The sequence below is a fragment of the Gopherus flavomarginatus genome, chromosome 2 (assembly GCF_025201925.1).
Source record: "Gopherus flavomarginatus isolate rGopFla2 chromosome 2, rGopFla2.mat.asm, whole genome shotgun sequence".
Taxonomy (NCBI): Eukaryota; Metazoa; Chordata; order Testudines; family Testudinidae; genus Gopherus; species Gopherus flavomarginatus.
Window position 1 is genome coordinate 140,347,519 of NC_066618.1, and position 21,549 is coordinate 140,369,067.

Consider the following 21,549-nt stretch of genomic DNA (forward strand, 5'->3'; position numbering starts at 1 on the left):
GAAGAAGCCAATTTGAATAACCAACATGCAAAATATTGCTTGACCCACTCCCCCCCACAACCCCTAGGAATCCACTATACATAAGCGGGTATGTGACTTTATTTTTTGTTTTGGTTTTCTTGTTGGGGGAGGAGAGGGAAAACGCTAGAAATTATGGTCAGTATTTTCAAAGTTGAATGCCTAAAACTAGGCAACTAATTCCTTAATTAAGCAAATAAATGGTCTAATTTTTCAGAGGTTTTGAACACCCAAATATTCCATAGACTTCAATGACAAATCTGCATGATCAGCACCTCTAAAAGTCAGGCCTCTATAATTGCCTTAAGATGAATTTGGGTGCCTAACTTTAGGCCAGTGGTCACTAACCGGTTGATCGTGATCTCTGGTGTTGCAGTGTGGCTGCTGCTAAGGCAGACTCACTGCCTTCCCTGGCCCGTGCTGCTCCTAGAAGTAGCCAGTACTTTCCCCGCCGGGGGGAGGCAGGGGTCTCCCTCCCCACTCTGCTCCTGCTTTCATACACTGCAGCTCCCATTGGCTGGGAGAGCTGCGGGAGCAGTGCTTGCAGAGAGGGACAGCACATGGAGCCACATGCTCCCCAGTTCCCCCTCAGGGGCCACAGGGGCGTGTTGGCCCCTTTCAGGAGTGGTGTAGGGCTGAGGTAGGCAGGGAGCCTGTCTTAGCCTCACTGTGCCCACTGCCGACCAGGAACCGCCGGAGGTAAGTGTTGCCTGGCAGGAGGCTGCACCTCATCCCTGAGCCCGCTCCCGGAGCCAGCACCCTGTACCCCCTCCACCCCAAGCTCCACCCTGAGCCCCTTCCTGGAGCCAGCATCCCATTCCCCCTTCTGCACCCTGAACTCCTTCCTGCACCCCAAGCCTCAGCCCTGACCCCCTCCCCAGAGCCAGCACCTCATACCCCCTCCTGTATCCCAACACTCTGCCCCAGCCTGGAGCCCCCCCTGCACCCAAACTCCCTCCCAGAGCCTGCACCCCTTCCCACACCCCAACACTCTGCCCCAGCCTGGAGCCCCCTCTTGCATCCAAACTCCTTCCTAGAGCTTGCACTCCTCCTACACCCCAACCCCTTGCCCCAGGCTCAGCCCAGAGCCTCTTCTCACACTGAAAACCTCTTGGCCCAAGTCCAGAGCCTGCACCCCTCTTGAACCCCAACCCTCTATCCCAGCCTGGTGAGAGTGGGGGAGAGTGAGCAATGGAGAGAGGGGGGATGGAGTGGGCTGGGCTTTGGGGAAGGGGTGAGGTAGATCCTGGGTTGCCTTTAGATTCAAAAAGTGACCACTGCTTTAGGCACTGTAAATTTAAACAATGGTAACAAGTGTTTTTACTACAAAGAGGCCCTAGGTTAGGTCTTCAGTAGCAGGACCCTCCTCTTGGGGAGAAGGAGAATTGCAGGGTCCTTTGAAATTCATTATGTATTGGCAGCTGCCCTCTGTCTGCAAATCCATCTTTATCATAGAATATCAGAGTTGGAAGGGACCTCAGGAGATCATCTAGTCCAACTCCCTGCTCAAAGCAGGACAAATCCCCAGATGGATTTTTGCTCCATATCCCTAAATGGCCCTCTCAAGGATTGAACTGTCAACCCTGGTTTAGCAGGTCAATGCTCAAACCACTGAGCTATCTCTCCCCCCCCGTGGCATTATTTTTAACATTCCAAATCTCTGTCTCAAGCCACTCTTTTAAATTTATTTTATTTTGACCACTGTGTAACACTTGGAATATGATTTTTTTTTCAACTTGTTGGATGAGCTTCCCTGGCCAGGCAAAATGTGTAATAGAATGGCTCCTTGACCCCCTCTAGTGAGTGGATCCGAGATATGAGTCTGCTGCCACACTGAGCTAATGGACCTGGTCCTTTGGCAGGGCTCCCAGCAGGGGCAGTTTGCCCAGGGCTCCCCATTTTAGAGGGTGCCCAAAATAATGGAGGGGTGGCCTGGCCAAATCTGATTGACAGCCTTTGCAACGTAGTGCACAGGGTCACACAGCACCCCTTGGGTTCAGTGTCTGCCATCAGTAGTACGGAGAGCACCTCGCTTGCTCTGGCTGAGTCCAAATTCCACTATGGCTGCCCTTGGCATTGTTGCACCGGGACCCAGGGGACTCGCCGAGCACACTCCCTCCCCCTCCTGGACACAAGCAGGGCAGACTCCCCCTCGTCTGTCGGAAGGACAGCAACTGCACAGGCCTGGACGCTCTCTAACCCCCATTCCTTTAACGTCTTAAACTCTTCCATCTCTGTGATACTTCTTTTTTTTTTTTTTTTTTTTTTGGAAGGATGTGTGGGGGGGTCTCTATTTCAGAATTTTGCCCCATGCACTCCCCTCCAAACCTCTTTTCAGTCCTGAGCAAAGGTTCATGATTTTTAGAGTGAGGCATCAGGTTCAGTCCCCAAAGATTACCGGCCAGGGATGTCATTACAAACAGAAAGAGGAGACTTGCAGCTTTCTGATGGAACCAGCACTTGCTTGTAGGCCTGGCAGGTTCCAAAATATTGGGCCTTAAATTGTCTGAAATATAGTTTAGATGTCCCTTTGCTCTTAGCCCTGAGTGACTGGAACCACGGTACTAATGGAGCCAAGCTTTCAAGAGGAGAGAATACAAAAGATGATGCCAATACATTTTTGTTGAAAACAAAAAAACCTCTCAAAGAATTTTAAAGAAGTTTATTTGGTGAGTTGTGATTTGGCAGTTGTGAGTAATGTGGCCATTCAAACTTCTTATTGTACTGCACCATCATGTATACAGTATACATATTCTGTTGTGGGTTGTCAGTGACTAAGATAATTTTATTAGTAGGTGAATTGGGGGAGTGGACTGTGTAAATGATATTATGCAGTGACACAAACAGGGCCAGCTCCAAGTTTTTTGCTGCTCCAAGCAAAAACTTTCCCACGCCCCCACCAGCCTTACCACAACTCCACCCCTTCCCCACCCCATTCCAACCCCTTCCCCAAATCCCCGGCCCCACTTCCTCCCCTGGGCGTGCCGCATTTCCCCTCCTACCCCTCCCTCCCAGGCTTGCCACACGAATCAGCTGTTTTGCGGCAAGCCTGGGAGGGAGCAGGGAGAAGCGGAGCAGCGGTGTGGTCAGGGGAGGAGGCGGAGGTGAGCTGGCGGGGAGAGCAGTTCCTCTGCCCCCCTCCTCTCCTGGATTATTTCCTGTGTCCCTCCCTGCGCCCCCCACCGCCGCAGCTCACCTCCGCTCTGCCTGCTCTCCTGAGCGCGCCGCCGCTGCTCTGCTTCTCCCCCCTCCTTCCCGGCTTGCTGCAAAACAGCTGATTTGCGTGGCAAGCTTGAGAGGGAGGGGGGAGAAGCGGAGTGGCGGCGCTCGGGGGAGCAGATGGCAGTGGAGCGGAAGTGAGCTGGGGCGGGAGCAGTTCCTGTGCGCCCCCACTAGGGTTACTTCCTGCGGCCCGCCCCGCATCCCCCACTGCCACAGCTCACCTCAGCTCAGGGCTGGCTCCCGGCTTTTTGCGCCCCAAACAACAACAACAACAAAAAAACGACCCGGAGTGCTGCCCCTTGGAAAGTGCTGCCCCAAGCACGTGCTTGGAGTGCTGGTGCCTAGAGCCAGCCCTGGGCACAAATGCTCTGCATTAACAATCATGATAAAATATCAAGTATGTTGGGACTTGAGAGATCTGCTAGCCTTGCACTAAGGTTATAACTATAGTCATTTTATTTTTTAAATACATTATTTTTTAGAAGTCTGTATTTCTTGAGCTTACAGTTTTAAGCCATGTCTGGTTATAATTCTATAGCTCTAAAAGCAGCGTGAGAAGGTGCAGTAACAAAGTGATTTTTTAGTTTATCTACTCATAGCACTTGTACAGATTTAAATGTATAGTTAAATGGTACAAGCCCCGTAGTGTGGATGCAGTTATACTGGTATAAAGATATTTTAGTAAGGTGCTTTAACGAGACACATTAATTGTGGAGCTTCTCTAATACCTTTGTAACTGTTTCCTGAAGAACATAATCTGAATTCTAACTGAGCTATAATAAGCCAATAAAACAAAACATTAAGCTGAGCTACTGTCGGACACCTTTTCCAGCACTCTCTTGGCAATCTGCATCTCTCTTTTGGCTTTGTCGTTTACCTGATACACAGTGGATTAATTGTGCTCCAACGCTGATGAAGCTGCTTTTCACCCATGTATGGAATAATAAGGACCTTTGCTCACAAATATCGTTGCTGGGGTTCCGTGCTTGGCAGATACAGTTTTATGTGCATTCTGACAGCACTTGATGTCAGACTTGACAACATGGCACTGTCCAGAAAGATACCATAATAAGCCATTATTAACTAATTCTTTTCATTACAATGAATCTTGGTATATATTTTCCCATGGCTAAGAACAAAGAGTTTAAATCTGGTGCAAAATGGCTATAAATTATCTTTTGCTCGCCTTCTCCCACCATCCTTCATGGGCTTCTGAGAGTCAGTTCGTGCTACTATGTTTAATTTTACATATACATATTTACACATCTACTTACAATTGGACAGAGTAACTTTTGTTAATGCAGTGTTAAGATAAAATCAGTTAAAATCACACAAAATCTTGCAGTGCAGCAATAAGCAATGGGAAACAAATTAGATGTAGACAAGGGAGAAAAGAGATGGCTTTTGCTGAGATATGAAAACAAGTGGCAAATCTAAGGGGTGAAGGGGCTGTGGGGCAGTAGGAGGGGAGAGAGGCTGTTCCAAATAGCAGGAGTCCAGTCCACGGAGGGTACTAAAGATGGGGGATTTTTAAAACGAGATGCTGAAATGAACGAGGAGCTGTGAAGAATTATGGAGTTATGTAGTATTTCTTAACCAAAGGGGCACATGATATTTTAATATCTGTTTAATATTAATCTGCCTGAATGCTGGGAGTGAAATCAAAGGAGGCTGTAATGGGGGAAACCCAAAGGAAATGAAACAATGGCAAAGTTATCAGATGGGGAGTACCCCTGTCTGTTGCTCTCAGCTAGAATTGTTTACTGTTCCCAAGGCAGACCATACGGTCCAAGGAATTAGAAACCTCAGAGATCCTACAAAAGGTAAATAAGGGTGGAGTGAGTGGCCAGTGACTGCCCAAGGTATCAGCGAAAGCTAACAGGCGGGCAAGAAACCCAGATGCTATGAGCAGATTAATCTGCTTCTCTCAGCCAGAGATGGTGATAGCAGGGCTGAGGGAAAGTTACAACAGCTGGCATGGAAATTTTAAGGTTTAAGCAAGCCCATGCATGTAGAGGGCTTTTATTGTTGTTCCTGTTTGCTGTGTGCTTTGTTTAATGCCCTTTAGTTTTGTTTTCATTTCTTGTCACTTCCTGTTTTTCTTTAATTCCTTCTAAGTGTGACATGTTCGTCAAAGCTTGGGTTTTCAAAAATAGTTAACTCCAGATAGGGTTGATGCTTTGAAGTGCTGTTCAGCTCTGAAAAATGATTCTGTAAATACTGCATGCATTCCAGAATTATTCGCTCTGTTATTTCATATTAAATATCCTTAGTTTACAAGTAAAAAGACACCCCCTATTCCCCAAACTGCCAGCCCTGCAAAATCAGCTTGGGATCCAGAGTCAAACTTAATTAGAATCCATTGCAGATGGAGTCGCAAGATTCAGTTCTTTTTTCCAGGCCTTCCCAGCTGATTAAGTCTTGGTTTCTAAGCTGCTTGGTAAAGCTGCAGAGGCAGTAGGGCACCGTGGTCTTTTGGCTTCTTTTTATGGAGATCTTGAATGTCTCTGTTTAATCTTTGCAAGGTGTCCAGATACCAGTGGTGATGCCAAATGTATACTAGTAATAATAATAAATTCCAATGTACAAACTATTTCAGTCAGGAGGAGTTAAAGGAACACCATCAACTTAAATCACAAAGGTGAAATATTTATTCTTCCCATAGTTTTTGGCATTACTTCTAATAAGAGTGACTAAGAGAATGGGAAGAGAACATTTATTTCAGTTTGTTTATCTTCTGCATCAGACACTGCTTTGTTTATAGTCAATTTCAATTTCCCTGCTATTGTTAAGTCAGTTCACCCTTTTATTTGTGTGGATCTTTTGCATGACTGGGAGAGAAAAATAGAAAAATGTAGTCGGAGCTCACCGAAAACTGGGAGAAGAGGTCATGTGGAGGTGTTGTATCTGCCACTACTTTTAACTATTTTATAAATTGGCTAGATTTCAAGTTAATGATGTCCCTCTAGGGTTGAAGAGACAACACTAATCAAATCCAGCTGCCTCACTGATATTTTTTCCCCTCTGCAATGCTAACAAGAATAAACATTTGAAAACTTGCTTTTCTCAGTCATCAAAATAGATAGGGCCAGCTCCTGCCAACCTTATTCACAGTGAGTAATGTCTTAGGGCTCCCTTAGTTGTCTCTTTTATAAGCAGAACAGTCTGTCTTTTTAACTTCTCCTCATATAGTAATTGTTCCATTCCCCTAATCATTTTTGTGGCCCTTCTCTGCACTTTTTCCAATTCTAATATATATATTTTTGGAGATGGGGCAACCAGAATTGCACGTAATATTCAAGGTGTGGGCATACCATTGATTGATATAGTGGCATTATAATATTTACTGCCTGATTAGCTATCCATTTCCTAATGGTTCCTAACACTGTTAGCTTTTTTTGACTGCTGCTGCACATTGAGCCAATGTTTTCAGGGAGCTATCCATGATGATGCCAAGATCTCTTTCATGGGTGGTAATAGCTAATTTAGACACCTTCATTTTGTATGTATAGTTGGGATTATTTTTGCCATTGTGCATTACTTTGCACTTATTGACGTTGAATTTTATCTTCCATTTTGTCACTCAGTTTAATGAGATCCCTTTGTAACACTTTGCAATCAGCTTTGGATTTAACCGGCTTGAATAATTTTTCTATCATCTGCAAATTTTTGCCACCTCACTCTTCACCCCTTTTTCCATATCATTTATGAATATGTTGAACAGCACAGGTCCAAGTACATATCTGGGGATTGGAGGGAAGTGTGTTAATTACCTCTTTCCATTGTGAAAACTGACCATTTATTTTGATCATTTGTTTCCTATTTTTTTAACCAGTTACCTGTCCATGAGAAGACCTTCCCTCTTATCCCATGACTGCTGAGTTTGTTTAAGAGCCTTTGGTGAGGGACCTTGTCAAAGGTGTTTTGAAAATCCATGTACATTATATTGACTGGATCACCCTTGTCATGCTTGTTGACTTACTCAAAGAATTCTAATAGATTGGTGAGGCATGATACCCCTTTATAACAGCCATGTAGACTCTTCTCCCACACATTGTGTTCATCTACCTATCTGATACTTTTGTTCTTTACTATAGTTTTAACCAGTTTTCCCGGTGCTGACGTTAGTCTTACCATCTTGTGGTTGCCAGATTTGCCTGGAGCTTTTATTAAAAATCAGCGATACATTGGGTGCCCTCCAGTCATTTGGTACAGAGGCTGATTTAAGTGATAGGTTACATATCGCTGTTTTGAAATTTCATATTTGAGTTTCTTCACAGCTCTTGAGTGAATACCATCAGGTCCTGGTGACTTATTACTGCTTAATTTATTAATTTGTTCCCAAACTCCCTCTATCGACGCCCTAGTAGAAATTTGTTGGTCCTCTTACTGTTTTGTGTTTTGTTTTTCAATTTGGGGTATACATTTAGTTTGAGCCTGTATTATAGTGTTTTAAATAGTCTCCATGCAGTTTACAGGCATTTCACTCATTTGATCGTTGCTTTAAATTTGTGTTTAACTAACATCTTCATTTTTGTGTGGTTCCCCTTTCTGAAAATAAATGCTACTGTGGTGGTGACTTTGACATTTTCCCTCTAGAAGGATGTTACATTTAATTACATTATGGTTGCTCTTTTAGGAGAGGTACAGCTATGTTCTCTCTTGGACCAGATCCTGTGTTCCACTTAAAACTAAATCACACAAAGTAAAATTTCCAAACTGATGAAATTCCACCTGTGGAATCGCACTTTTTCACATACTAAACAATAAGAAGGCAGGACTTTGACAGGCCATGAGGCCAGATATTATTGCTGATTACTAGTTACATTCTTCTAAAACTTTACATGGTGCTTTCCAAAATGCAAAATATGGTGAATAAAACCACTATTCTAAAGAGCTGCGGTCTCTGGTACTGTTTCCATGTGTGCCTTTAAATTGACAGCTGTAAAGCTAGACTGTCAAATGAATTGATTTCCTACACTGGCACAGGCAAAAGTAGGTGCTTCCTTGTACCAGCAGGTGAAGACAAAAATAACTAGAATTGTATTGATATCACTAATTGTGTAAAAACTGTTGGGCTTTCAGAACAATTTACTGTCAGTAGGTGCTAGGTAGTCAGCATGCTGTTTCTAAGAAACTAGTAGTTATTGATAGGAAGCAGGCTTGGTTCTGTATAATGGGGCTTCTGTCATTGGTTAGGTTAGGGTTGAGGTTCCTGGCTCTGTCTGAGTAATCTTTTATTTATTGGATGTGTGGGGTGTGCTGAGCTTGTGAATATATGAATATTGCCCTAAAGATAATAGTGTGCTTGCTAGAAGCAGTTCTTGTTGTGTTGTGTCCTGTCCTTTCAGCTGTCACACTTCAACCGCAAGGCTCTGTAGTCCTAAAGCCTGTAAATGGTTGTTTACAAATGAATAAACTGGTGAACAACACAGAGATTAGCTGACTTGCCCCAAACCATACAAGGTCTGCTCTTATTTTTTTCTCCTGAGAGCGCTGATGGGGTGCTCTGACAGATGGTTTATTTTCTCATACAGGTCACAGTCCGTTCTATTGTATGTACCTTTATTTTCTGTTCTGATTGTTCAGTTACTGATTCCTTTGAATACATCCCTTATTTGGGTTACAAGTACTCATGTTTTCTTGTACATCTTGACCTTCTGGTGCTCATGTCCATGATTATAATTTTTATGATGATAGTGCCTGTGGACCCCAGTCATGTAGCAGGAACAGAGCTGTTCCCTAGGGTATGGTGAATCAGGGTGACTGCTCCTGGCCTTGTGCTTTGGGGGGGCCCGTGGGCCAGCATGATTGGCCGGCGCGCATGGGTAGCACTTGACCCGCTGGTGGGGGGAGGCTAGCCTCCAATCCTGCCCCTTCCACCCAAGGGAAAGCACATGGCGCTGCTGCTGCAGCCTCCCCAGTCCCGGGAAGGCGGGCAGCATGGCCGCAGCCCCCAGGAGCGTAGCAGCACCACCCTGGGGGGGTGGAGTGTGGGCGGGGCCACACCTGCCTGTTTGGGGAGTCACCGCTTCCCCTGCCCGGCATGATCAGTCGTGGAAGTGCCAAATTCGTCATTTCCACCCCGGGCAGCACACACCCCTAGGGACAGCCCTGAGCAGGAGGACTCCTTTGTGTTAGGAACTGTACAAACAAACATGAGAAAAGGTGTTTCCTATCCTAGTTATGTTGTATGTGTATTGCTCTTGTTATAACACTGTGCCCACCTGAGAAGAGATCAGGACACAGACAACTACCTGTGATGCTCTAGACACTGTAATTTATTTACTAAGCAGCACCATCCACAGCCCTTTGCCCCTGGCTCAGAGGCCATAATATCCCTTTCTGTGAACATGCTGCTGTCTGCCAGCCTGTTCCTGCAGTGACTCAGGGGACTGGCGCAGCTTCAACTCTGCCAGGACTCCCCAGTGGCAGCAGCATTTACTGCAGAATGCAGTACAGTTCACACTCTAGACTACGTGTACGTCTACACTGCAATAAAAGATGCGTTGCGCAATCATGGCTGGCCTTTGGTCAGCTGACTCAGGTTCACAGGGCTAAATATTGCAGTGTAGATGTTTGGGCTTGGGCTGGAGCCCAGGCTCAGAAACCCAGCAAGTGGGGGAGGGTCTCAGAGCCTGGGCTCCAGCTCAAGCCTGAACGTCTACACCTCAGTTTTATAATCCTTCAGCCTGAGCCTGAGTCAGCTGGCATGGGCCAGCCACAGGTATTTTACTGCAGTGCAGACATACCCTTAGTGTCTATAGAATGGCTGACAGCTTGGGAGATACTGGTGTGGATTAGCCTCATCAGTCCCTAATAGCTATGCATCTTCGAAGGAGAGAGAACAAAGCTATTTTAGGATTCCTGCTGTATGATATTGGCAAACAGGATGGAACGGTAAGCAGGTTAGAGTGCAAAACGATTATTTTTAGGAGAGTAACATTTTAATTTTCCCTGATATAAGTCCCAGTTATCCAGGCACATCAAGAGGTACTTTACTGAAGAAGGTAAGGAATTCATATTACTCTGCCTTTTGGCTAAGAGTAAGTGTAGGACGGCTTTCAGGATTAAAATATAAATTCAATATTCCTTTACTCTGCCAATTTGGATTTAGCACACCACTGTTGAAAGTTGTATGTTTTGGAAAGCAGAGACTGGACAAAACAACCCTGAGCAGCATTAGGCTGACTCACCATAAACCTCAGCAACAGATAGATCCTCTATAAATAATAACCTTCCTTGAAATAATAGATTTATAGGAGTTCACATAAATCCTATTTCTTTGTGTATGATTGGAGTGTAACATCTCGGAATGGGGAAGTAGAACCTTGGGAATGGAGGTTGTCCATAACTCTGAAATGTTCTGTAACTCTGAACAACACAGACATTATGGACGTCAGCCACGGGAGTGGGTGGAAGGTGGGGGAGGGCTGCAGGGTGGGGGAGAGGGGCAGGGCTCTGGACGGGGGGGAGGAGAAGTCAGGACTTCTGACCCTTGGGGCACAGGGCTATGGGTGGGGGCTCAGAGCTTCTGCCCCGTGGGAGCACCAGGGCTCAGGGCTTTAGACCTATGGGGAGCATTGGAGCTTGGGGCTTCAGCTCCATGACTCTGTTCCCGGCTTTGGCCCTACAGGGTTGTTGGGGCTCCCCCATGGCTCCATTCCCAGCTTCAGCCAGAGTGGGGGGCGCTGGGGCTCGGGGTTTAGCTATGAGGGGAGTGCTGGGGCTGAAACCGGCCGATTGGTCACTTCTGGTTCCGCAAGGTGTCCGGTTGACCAGTAAGTCCATAATTCTGGTGTTCATATCTTTAAGGTTCTGCTGTAAAATAACATAATAATGGCAATGACTGAAATTTCAGGAAGATTTTCTGTTTGTAACTAAGGGTAAGTGCTCAGAGAATGTTTACATTTTCTGTGGTACATAATGATATTCACATATTAGTGTCTGAAACGTTCTCTTGTGTTTTTTCCTTGCTTGATTGGAAGTGGATTTGAGCCTGTTACTGGTCTTTGCTGGTGTACCATTCTGGAAGGAGATTAGATTACGAATGGATTCACGAACTGAAATTTACCCTCATTTGTAGGAATCCCTAGAAGAAAAATATAATTACATGTGTTATCCTTTTTGCAATAAAGCAGAAATATACTTTAAATTCTCAACAAACAGGATCCTGGGCACAGATATGATTCATAGATTCATAGATTCTAGGACTGGAAGGGACCTCGAGAGGTCATCGAGTCCAGTCCCCTGCCCTCACAGCAGGACCAAATACTGTCTAGATCATCCCTGATAGACATTTATCTAACCTACTCTTAAATATCTCCAGAGATGGAGATTCCACAACCTCCCTAGGCAATTTATTCCAGTGTTTAAGTACCCTGACAGTTAGGAACTTTTTCCTAATGTCCAGCCTAAATCTCCCTTGCTGCAGTTTAAGGCCATTGCTTCTTGTTCTATCATTAGAGGCTAAGGTGAACAAGTTTTCTCCCTCCTCCTGATGACACCCTTTTAGATACCTGAAAACTGCTATTATGTCCCCTCTCAGTCTTCTCTTTTCCAAACTAAATAAACCCAATTCTTTCAGCCTTCCTTCATAGGTCATGTTCTCAAGACCTTTAATCATTCTTGTTGCTCTTCTTTGGACCCTCTCCAATTTCTCCACATCTTTCTTGAAATGCAGTGCCCAGAACTGGACACAATACTCCAGTTGAGGCCTAACCAGCGCAGAGTAGAGCGGAAGAATGACTTCTCGTGTCTTGTTTACAACACACCTGTTAATGCATCCCAGAATCACGTTTGCTTTTTTTGCAACAGTATCGCACTGTTGACTCATATTTAGCTTGTGGTCCACTATGACCCCTAGATCTGTTTCTGCCATACTCCTTCTTAGACAGTCTCTTCCCATTCTGTATGTGTGCAAGTGATTGTTCCTTCCTAAGTGGAGCACTTTGCATTTGTCTTTATTGAACTTCATCCGGTTTACCTCAGACCATTTCTCCAATTTGTCCAGATCCTTTTGAATTTTGACCTTGTCCTCCAAAGCAGTTGCAATCCCTCCCAGTTTGATATCATCTGCAAACTTAATAAGCGTACTTTCTGTGCCAACATCTAAGTTGTTGATGAAGATATGGTGGCAGTATGTCAAACAGCAGCTGGAGTGTGTTAAACACTACAATTTTAGATAGCTTGGGAGAGTGGGATATTTTTACAATGAAAAGGCTACTCTGCTACCTCACAATTTTATTTTTTCTAAAAGGCCTCTGGGGGGGAGAAGACATTTTTGACTCTCATAAGGCAGCTGAGTAGCAAAGCATTTCCTGAAAGTATTGGGCCAAAATACTGCAAAAACTGTTGTGTGACCTTTTGACTCTAGTCTCTGTCTCAATGTGTATGCCTATTTCCATATAAAAGCCAAGACTTGAACAATTTAAACTGAACACTATATTTACCATATGGTGAATAATGCAACTGTTGATACCATCCTCTCCCATACCCATCACCATTACCTTCTGATACTGAGGAAGCAATTATCACTTATGGTGTTTCTCATAGAACAAGGGGAGAAAGCTTTGTTAGTATGGAGTTTTATCAGACTTCATATTAAAAAAAATTGTGCTTATTTTACCAATGTAAATTGACATTTCTGCTCTATTATGTAAAGACAAGGTTCTTAAAATGGCATAGCTGTTTAATTACAACGCTACTGGCAGATCTTCGTTTTGCATCTGGTATCAGCAACATTTTCATTTTTTCCCACTTGGTATATGCTGATAGCAATTTTTTTTCCCTAAAATTGGGGATCTGATAGTGGTGTTGAGGTGTGGGGGAAGGGTGGTTCTTGTCCTATAAAGCATTATAGGAAATGTTTCACTATTTTTCTGAACCTTATTCAGATGGTGTAATTTACTATACTTGGTATCAGGATTGCAACAGGCAACCAACATAATAAATATTACATAACTCTTCTAATTCTGTTCTATTCTTAACAGAAGGGTTAAATTCAGTTAGCTGCATTTATACAAGCGTGTGTACATGTCCACCCCCCATGTAATATTACCAATGTGCAATACTGTGTCTATAATAAGGCTGGGTTTAGTTTTTTACTTAAAGCAGGGATTTAGCTTCTTTGTTTTGTATGACTTCTTCCAAATTTAAGCACATTATCTGTTGGTAAAAATGAATTTTCTGGGGATTCAACTAAATCAGTTACTGAGTCTGAATTAAAATATATTAAATGTGACTTGAAAAAAATTCAGCATCTGACCTTCTTTAGCAACCTTTTTGCTAACGTATGACTGGTTTATCATTCACGTTCCAGATGCCTGGAATGGAAGTTTAACTATCCTCACGTGTACATATAAAGAAATTTGGTATAATTAGGCAATGTTATTAATTTTTCCTTAACTTTCTTATTGTTAACAGTTTTCCCTTAAACACTTCCCATATCATAAAATGAGACTGAAAACTACTCATGTCTTCAGTAAAGAAAGCAAATACTCACTGGGGGTAAGGAGGGGTATGTTCCCCTAGTAAAGATGGCTATTTCCTATTGGTTCCAAGGGAACTGAAGCTACAAACTGCATTCAAGTACTCCGGCCCCCATTTCCCTAGAGTCTTTGCATTCATAGCTCTCTCAACCTTCAAACCTGCCAATGTGTGACACAATTCATCCAAGTGACTGAAAAATGACTAAAAGATGGAATACTTGGGTTCATTGCATGTCAGATCATATAGCTGACAGAGAAATAGTTTTATACTGTAAAACCTCTGTTCAAGGAAATTTTGTGGGTTTTTTTAATGGTTTATTCAATTCACCTGGAAAAACAGGAGGTGTGCATTGTGCAACTATAAAGATACCACCTCATTCCCAGCCAAACATTTGTGGTCAGCAAAGTTTGAACTCTGGATCTTCAGATCCTGAGCCCAGACCTCTATGATTTGATGTAAAGGGATAATTGTGCTCTCAGTAGCAGCCGCTAGAGGGGATCTGGTGTACATTGTGTAGGATCTAAATATACAGACCTCATCACTTTCTGATGAAAATACAGAACTTGGTTTTCTGACTTTGTTTGCCTGTGTGCGCCATTTTTTTTAAATGCCAAAAATGTGCGCACACATACCTGTGTGGAGGAATGGAGAAAAAAGTGTACTCAGTCATAAGTCACCCAGTCTACTTTTAATTTTGGAAGGTGCTTCATTATCACAGTGATGTGCGTGGTATAAAAAGCTAAATAGAATAGCGAGAAGGCTGTGTTCGTGGAAAGGACACCACCTAATATTTTTTTGTGGCTGATCTGATGTGGACTTTGACAAGAATTCATTTCTCACTACCCACCAGCAATAAAACACAGTTGCAGGCACACTCTTTATGTTCTTGGGAGGAGGAGGGGGATATTTAGTGCCTAATAGAACCCAATAGTCTATAGATTTTTCTAGTGCTAGCAGAGTTGATTGTGAAGATGATGGCCACTGTGGGGAGTTCTGACACTTATCAGTTTTATGGTAGATTCCTTTGTATTCCCTTTATGGCTCTATGAGGGGTCGAGGCCTCCAGGTGCTCCCTTGCACTAGGAATGTGCCGCTGCAGGTCCCACCAATCACTCCACAAACACTCAGTGAGAAGCCACTCTTGTTGAGAGTTCCTTTATTTATACATAGGCTTCAAACCTGCTCAGTGCACAGTCTTATAGAAAATTCCATATGTCACAACTTAAAGGTTCTCACATGACTTGCCATTTGCTGTCTGCCCAGATGCGTCTCATGCAGCTCACCCATCTGGGTGGAGAATCACCAGGTTCCTTGGGCATCCCAAGGCATCATGAGTGTTTTGTTAGAAGCCTGAGCGTTGCACCCATTTCCATAGATTGCAGAAGATTCAGCCCTCAACTTGACTGTAGTGATGTCTTCACGCAGGCTTGGAGAAGAGATTTGGGGTGACCACAGCACTGGGTGCAAGGAACTGCTGAGCTCTAATCCTGCCTCGGAGGCAGAATCCCGTATATAGTATGTGTTGGGAAGTTTGGTATTGGTGGATTATTCCAGTTTACAATTGGTATCAGTAACATTTTTATCTTGGAGACCTTGCAAAAACAACTCTGTTTCCAATAGCCATTTATTTAAATAGCTTCAGTCTAAGATGTAAATGGATAAGTGATGTTCTAATCAGGAGAAGGACTAGTGAGTGTGCAGCAAACTGGGGTGTAAATCTGCAGCACACTAGTATGTTGCACACGAACTGCCTGTGTGAACCTTGCTACTGCACACTAAAAGTTCCCTCGTGTGCTTCTGTCATAACCTTAGTCCCAGATTTGGACCTTAGCGTCCAAAATATGGGGGTTAGCATGAAAACCTCCAAGCTTAGTTACCAGCTTGGACCTGGTACCTGCTGCCACCACCCAAAAAATTAGAGTGTTTTGGGGCACTCTGGTCCCTCTGAAAAACCTTCCCTGGGGACCCCAAGACCCAAATCCCTTGAGTCTCACAACAAAGGGAAATAATCCTTTTTCCCTTCCCCGCTCCAGGTGCTCCTGGAGAGATACACAGACACAAGCTCTGTGAAACTACACAGAGTGACTCCCCCTCTCCGTTCCCAATCCTGGAAACCAAAAGCACTTTCCTATTCCCCCAGAGGGAATGCAAAATCAGGCTAGCAAATCCAACACACAGATCTCCCCGATTTCTTCCTCCCACCAATTCCCTGGTGAGTACAGACTCAATTTCCCTGAAGTAAAGAAAAACTCCAACAGGTCTTAAAAGAAAGCTTTATATAAAAAGAAAGAAAAAATACATACAAATGGTCTCTCTGTATTAAGATGATACAATACAGGGTCACTTGCTTAAAAGAATATTGAATAAACAGCCTTATTCAAAAAGAATACAAATCAAAGCACTCCAGCACTTATATTCATGCAAATACCAAAGAAAAGAAACCATATAACTTACTATCTGATCTCTTTGTCCTTACACTTAGAAACAGAAGACTAGAAAGTAGAAACTACTTCTCCAAAGCTCAGAGAAAGCAGGCAGACAGACAAAAGACTCAGACACTCAATTCCCTCCACCCAAAGTTGAAAAAATCCGGTTTCCTGATTGGTCCTCTGGTCAGGTGCTTCAGGTGAAAGAGACATTAACCCTTAGCTATCTGTTTATGACAGCTTCAAAACAGGAGTAAGTCACTGTGCATTAGGGAACTTCTAATGCATGGTAGCAAGGTCTGCAAGGACCATAAGTGCATGGCATATTAATGCACTGTAGAATTACACCTCAGCTTGCTGTTTGTCTAGACAATCCCTAAGTCATTCCTGTGGTAGTAGGTTACTGGTGCAGTTCTCTGCTCCTAGGGGAATTCTTTGCCCAAAAAAATAAAAATTCTGTGCCTAAAAATTCTGAGCACAGTATTTTAAAATTCTGTAAAATTCTGCATATTTTGTCAAAATAACACAATAGGATCATGCCAGTTTCAAAATGTGTAACAAAACAGACGACAAAAAAAATTCAGGAAATGTTTTTTAACATAGATTCCTTACTAGGCATATTAATACAGAACTCTGAGTAATAATTATTTTAAACTACAATACAGAAATGTATTTCCAGCACCCCTCAGAAGCAGTGCAAAGGCTGGGGGGAGTAAGGGTAATGGAGGAGGGAAATAATTGCTGGGAACCCCGGGAGTGAACCTGGAGGGTTGTTGGGTGTGAGTGGAAGAAGTTTGGGCCTTTTTTTTGGTGGGATGAGGGATTTGGAGGATTGTTAAGGAGTTGAGGAGCTTCTCCCATGCAGACCCATAGCCTCTCCTATTCAGTCAGGCACATCTGCCCCTGTCCTCATGTGTCCCTGCACCCCCACTCAGCCACTCCTCATCTCCATGTGGCAATGCACCCCCCCATTCATCCCCCATCCCAGTCATTCCCTCCACTAGCCCTTCTAAACCCCAGTCTATGTGACCCACCCAGCAGCCACGTGTGCCCCACTCTGTCCCCCCCTCACCTTGCCCCCTATATCTCATGCCTCCTCACCTGGCCCCGCAGACAGGGCGCTATGAGAAATTCAGCCTCTCCTCTCTGTCAGCTGCTGATTGATTGATATGGCCGATGAGCTGGCTGCCCTCGGTTCTGGTGCCACAGGATTCCCTGGAGGGTGAAAGGTGTAACTGCAGTGCCTCTACAGCAGAATATGTTTTCTGCTGAGGAAAAAAAACTACGGGGGACATGAATTCTGCACATGAACAGTGGTGCAGAATTCCCCCAGGAGTAACTTCTCTTATTGAAGTAACACAGCCTTGTGCCTCCCAACCTCCCACAGGAGTGTATCAATATCTTATTTAGGCCATGTCTACAATTCAAAATTATGTCAACCTGACTTCAGCACAGAGTCACTGCAGTTATTAAATCACTTGTGTGTGTGCACACTTGGCTCTTTGTGTCAGCATTGCACCTCCTTACCAGGAGTGCTTGTATCAGTTGTATTGTCAGTGTGGGACATTGTAGGACAGCTCCTGAAAGCCAATAACAGTTGGCATAAGCATAACTACATCAACATTGACTCTATGCCACTCGGGGAGGCAGTGTTACTAAATCGGCATAAAGAGGCACTTAAGGTGGTGGGAGCCAAATTTAAGTGAAGACATTTCCACAGCTGGGTTGATGCAAGACAGCTTACATTGACCTAACCTTGTAGTGTAGACCAGACCGAAAGAAAACCCAAGTTACTTACTGCTATGTTATTATGCACGTATCACAAGTGGGGTATCACCGGATTTCAAAAGAGGCTCTACTGCTTTTTTGCTGAATCTCTCAATACAACGTAAGGCTATTGAGAAATTCTGTTTTATGTTTAAATTAAAGGACTTTTTCAACACTAGCAAAGTTCATGTGAGTCCCCTTGAAAATATGGAACAGGAAAAGAAACCCTAGATGTCAGGAATTTGCTCAAATGCGTTTCTACTATTCTACAAAACACGTTACTTTGGGAGAAAATACCAGTTCAGTCCTTTTAATAGTTCCATTCTGCCCAATCAAAATCAAATGAGGGTACTCTGTGTGCGTGTGTGTGTGTGTGTGTGTATGTGTATATATATATATATATATATGGTCACCATAAATAATGCAAAAAAAGACTTGACAAGTTGTTTTTTTCCTTTGCATCTTCTCTTGTTTTCGTTCCAATATGTGTGATTAATTTGCTGTGGATATTTTAAGCTGGATCAACATTGGGTATGCTTTTTACAATGATGGGAAAACTTAGACAACTGAATGTGCCAGATAATGAACAAGAGTTATAAACTGTTACAAAGGGCTAATATAGTTAACGGAAGCTTATATTATAAACTTGCTGATTTTTTTAAACTCATGGCTTCACCACAGAAATGGAGGAGGGATAAAATAAATCACTGTAACTCTATTAACCTCCCAGGATTTCCCCCTCAAACAATCTGTAAACCTCATACAATTAGTCATAACTGAGCTGCTTTGAAATTGTTTATTAAAAGTATCCCCATTTGTTTCCATAGATAATCAGTGCATAATCTATACATAGAGATGCCATAGGATATTCCCCAACTATCAAAATGTCTGGACCTTACCGAAAGAGCTAATGTTTCATTATAGTTGTAGCCAGTGATAAATGTTTGCTGCAGCTCCTGAAAGACAATGCGTTTTGAAATGTTATACTGAATTTTGGATCTACTTTACTATGTATGGAATGCACATTATAGAATTGTTCTTTATCTCTTCAAAAGCAGCACTTCCAGGAGTAACCCCCTTTCATGTCAGGTGAGCAGGTGTTTACTAAAAGGTAATAGGATATTTGTCTGTCTTCATGTGTTAAGCACATTCACAAGGCCAAAGTGTGTTGCTGCATGTACCCTGTATGTGCTAAATCATTGAAGTGAGATGAAAAGTTCATTGGCAAATTTTCTTGATCTAGTACAATTAAGTTAATACAAATCAAGGTTGCTCACCTAATTGAGTAGTGGCTTCTATTGGTCTGCTGATGTAACAAGGCTGATTCCCCTCTCTCATCCCCTGCTGTCTGAGTTTGGGGTGCTAGCATACTCAGCCCAGGTGGGATTGGCAGAAGGAGGAGTACTTTAAATCAGTCAACAGACCCTTTAAAACTCATTAGCTAGATTGATCATTCTCCATATTGTGCTCCATCTGGAGAGTACAACTCCCTTGGTCTTAAAGGGCCAGGCCTCAGAACAGGACATTGCGATGGGTGCACATGCCCAAGAACCAGCAATCAGTTTTCAAAACATCTCTGTTTTCCTATTGCTGGTCTCCAGTGTTGCCAACTCTCACAATTTGATTGTGAGTCTCACAATATTTGCTGTTTTTCTCAAAACACCATTTCCCGGATTCATGTGATTAGTTGAGAATCTCAGCTTTCATTAGAAAAGTACGTTCCTAGCCCTCGTTGTTGCAGAGAAAAGCTTTAAAGCATGACTCAAATGCACACGAAAGGTTCAGAAAGCTGAGGATAACTAAAATGAGCACTCAAATTTATCATTTCTAAAAATCTCATAGGTGTTAAGCCAATCTCATGGTTTTTGAGGACTGACTAATTTTGAATTTTTGGCAACATAAAGTCATTAGTAGCAGTTGTATACAGATAGTGTGAAACAGTGAGATATTGTTCACTTTTTAATTTGTTTCAGGGAGGAATGAAGTGCAGTCCTGGACGACAGCTGTCAACCAATCCTTACATATTGTGTGGCAAAAAATAAAGAGACAACTAATATTAGTCATGTCTTTTCTCCTTGCTGCTCTCTGGTATTGTAGAAGGCTCTATGCATACTTAGCACAGCTGTTGAAATGGTATGTTTTTATTACGATGCCTTTCATTTTTAATTGTAACTTTGTTCTTTCATTAAATATTTACTTTCTGCAAACTCTTTTTGACAACTGTTTTGTCATTTGGATTTCAGGTGGAGTAGATATCTGCAGAGAAAATTCAAAAGTAAACTTTTTTGTTACCAATCTGCATTATAACTTTCCTCCTTTTTAAATGCAAAAAAGTAGATATTTAACTAATCTGTGAATTAAATTTGGTTTAGAGAACCTCAGTGTACTGGCAGAAGTTGATCTGCTTGGTTATTGTGCAAAAGAATGGAAAGGAGAAACCAAGCAGGCCAAGCAGATGAAGGCGGTAAGAATTTTTAAAGTTGAATCTATATATAAAAAGTTTGAAAAAAATACGGAGCTTTGAAAAAAAGAATAAATTCCATCCAGTTTTGATGTAAGCAGATGTGATGAGCTGTGTGAGATCAAATGAATTTCAAAAAGGGGCAGCTGGAAGCTCTCCTTAGGTACACAGTTCTGTATATAGACAGGGTATAATTTCCAGCTAGGGCAGATGTACACACTCTAGCTTTGATTGAGTGAGCATGTGTACATCTATCTGAGCTGGACATTACACCTCCAGCTGCAGTGTAGATGTACCCTTACAGGCAAGAATTACTCAGAATGTGGACTAGAGCCTCAGCACTGATGCATCCTCTTTGCACTGCTCTACCAGGAAAAACGAGCCAGTGAGCTAGCCTAACAGGGCAGCTGGAGATTCCCTTGTCATGGAGGAATTCATGGCTGCCATAGAGCTAGAAAAGCTGGCCACCCTTTGGTGTGTGTTGGGAGACATACTCTGGTATCACCAGGCCAGCTGGTTGAAGTTAAAGTAGCCCTGAGCAGATCTAATTTGCACTGGGGACCAAACTAATTCCCCAGTACCTCTGGGGGAACACAAAGGTGGCATATAGCAACTTTTGTTTTCCCCAGCTTTGGGTCCTGATCTTGAGCACAGGTTGGCCAGACTAGACTTGTCTTTAGTCCTCGAAGCAATGGACCTGATTCACTAGCACACACCCCTTTGTAGGAGGAATAGTAGTTACAGACCTTCTAATTTCTAACTGCAAAGAAACTAAACTAAATTAATACAAAAGATGAACTGATTATTTCCATGAATCGAAAACAAAATGCAACCAAGTATATACTTGAGCACCTAAGCTCACCACAACTGTCCTAGCAGCACATGGTGGAGAGAAGTAATTTCTGCAATACTTTAGCGAGACTCAAGCAATGTTGGCAGCAAGTGCCAACATGTTGAATTACCCCCCCCAAACAAACTCAGCCTGCTGCTACAAAACCAAAAAGAAAGAGGCACCAGTTCTGTTTTGTCCTTTCTTTAAACTGAACCACTGATCAAAGAAGAGAGGCAATGATATTTTACCGTTGGCCCCCAATGACTCCTCCTATACCTGATTTTATTTTATTGTAAAAAGTGAAAACAGGAGAGTTTTTATAGCCTACAACA

General features: G+C 43.1%; 1 protein-coding gene across 8 annotated transcripts in view; it reads left to right on the forward strand.

Moving 5' to 3' along the window:
• OTULINL (OTU deubiquitinase with linear linkage specificity like) overlaps window positions 1-21,549 on the forward strand; it is a 46,065-nt gene that overhangs the window by 7,182 nt on the left and 17,334 nt on the right. For 2 of the 8 annotated variants that reach the window (XM_050937526.1, XM_050937527.1), the window contains exons 2-5: window positions 18,983-19,013; window positions 19,898-20,057; window positions 20,168-20,199; window positions 20,297-20,388. In XM_050937526.1, the coding sequence (XP_050793483.1) occupies window positions 19,007-19,013; window positions 19,898-20,057; window positions 20,168-20,199; window positions 20,297-20,388 (291 nt within the window). In that variant the 5' untranslated portion in view covers window positions 18,983-19,006. Of the gene's footprint in view, window positions 1-7,119; window positions 7,141-14,820; window positions 15,247-18,543; window positions 19,036-19,897; window positions 20,058-20,167; window positions 20,200-20,296; window positions 20,389-21,549 lie in introns of those variants that run through there. The other 6 variants (XM_050937529.1, XM_050937521.1, XM_050937523.1 and 3 more) reach the window with 6 other exon arrangements.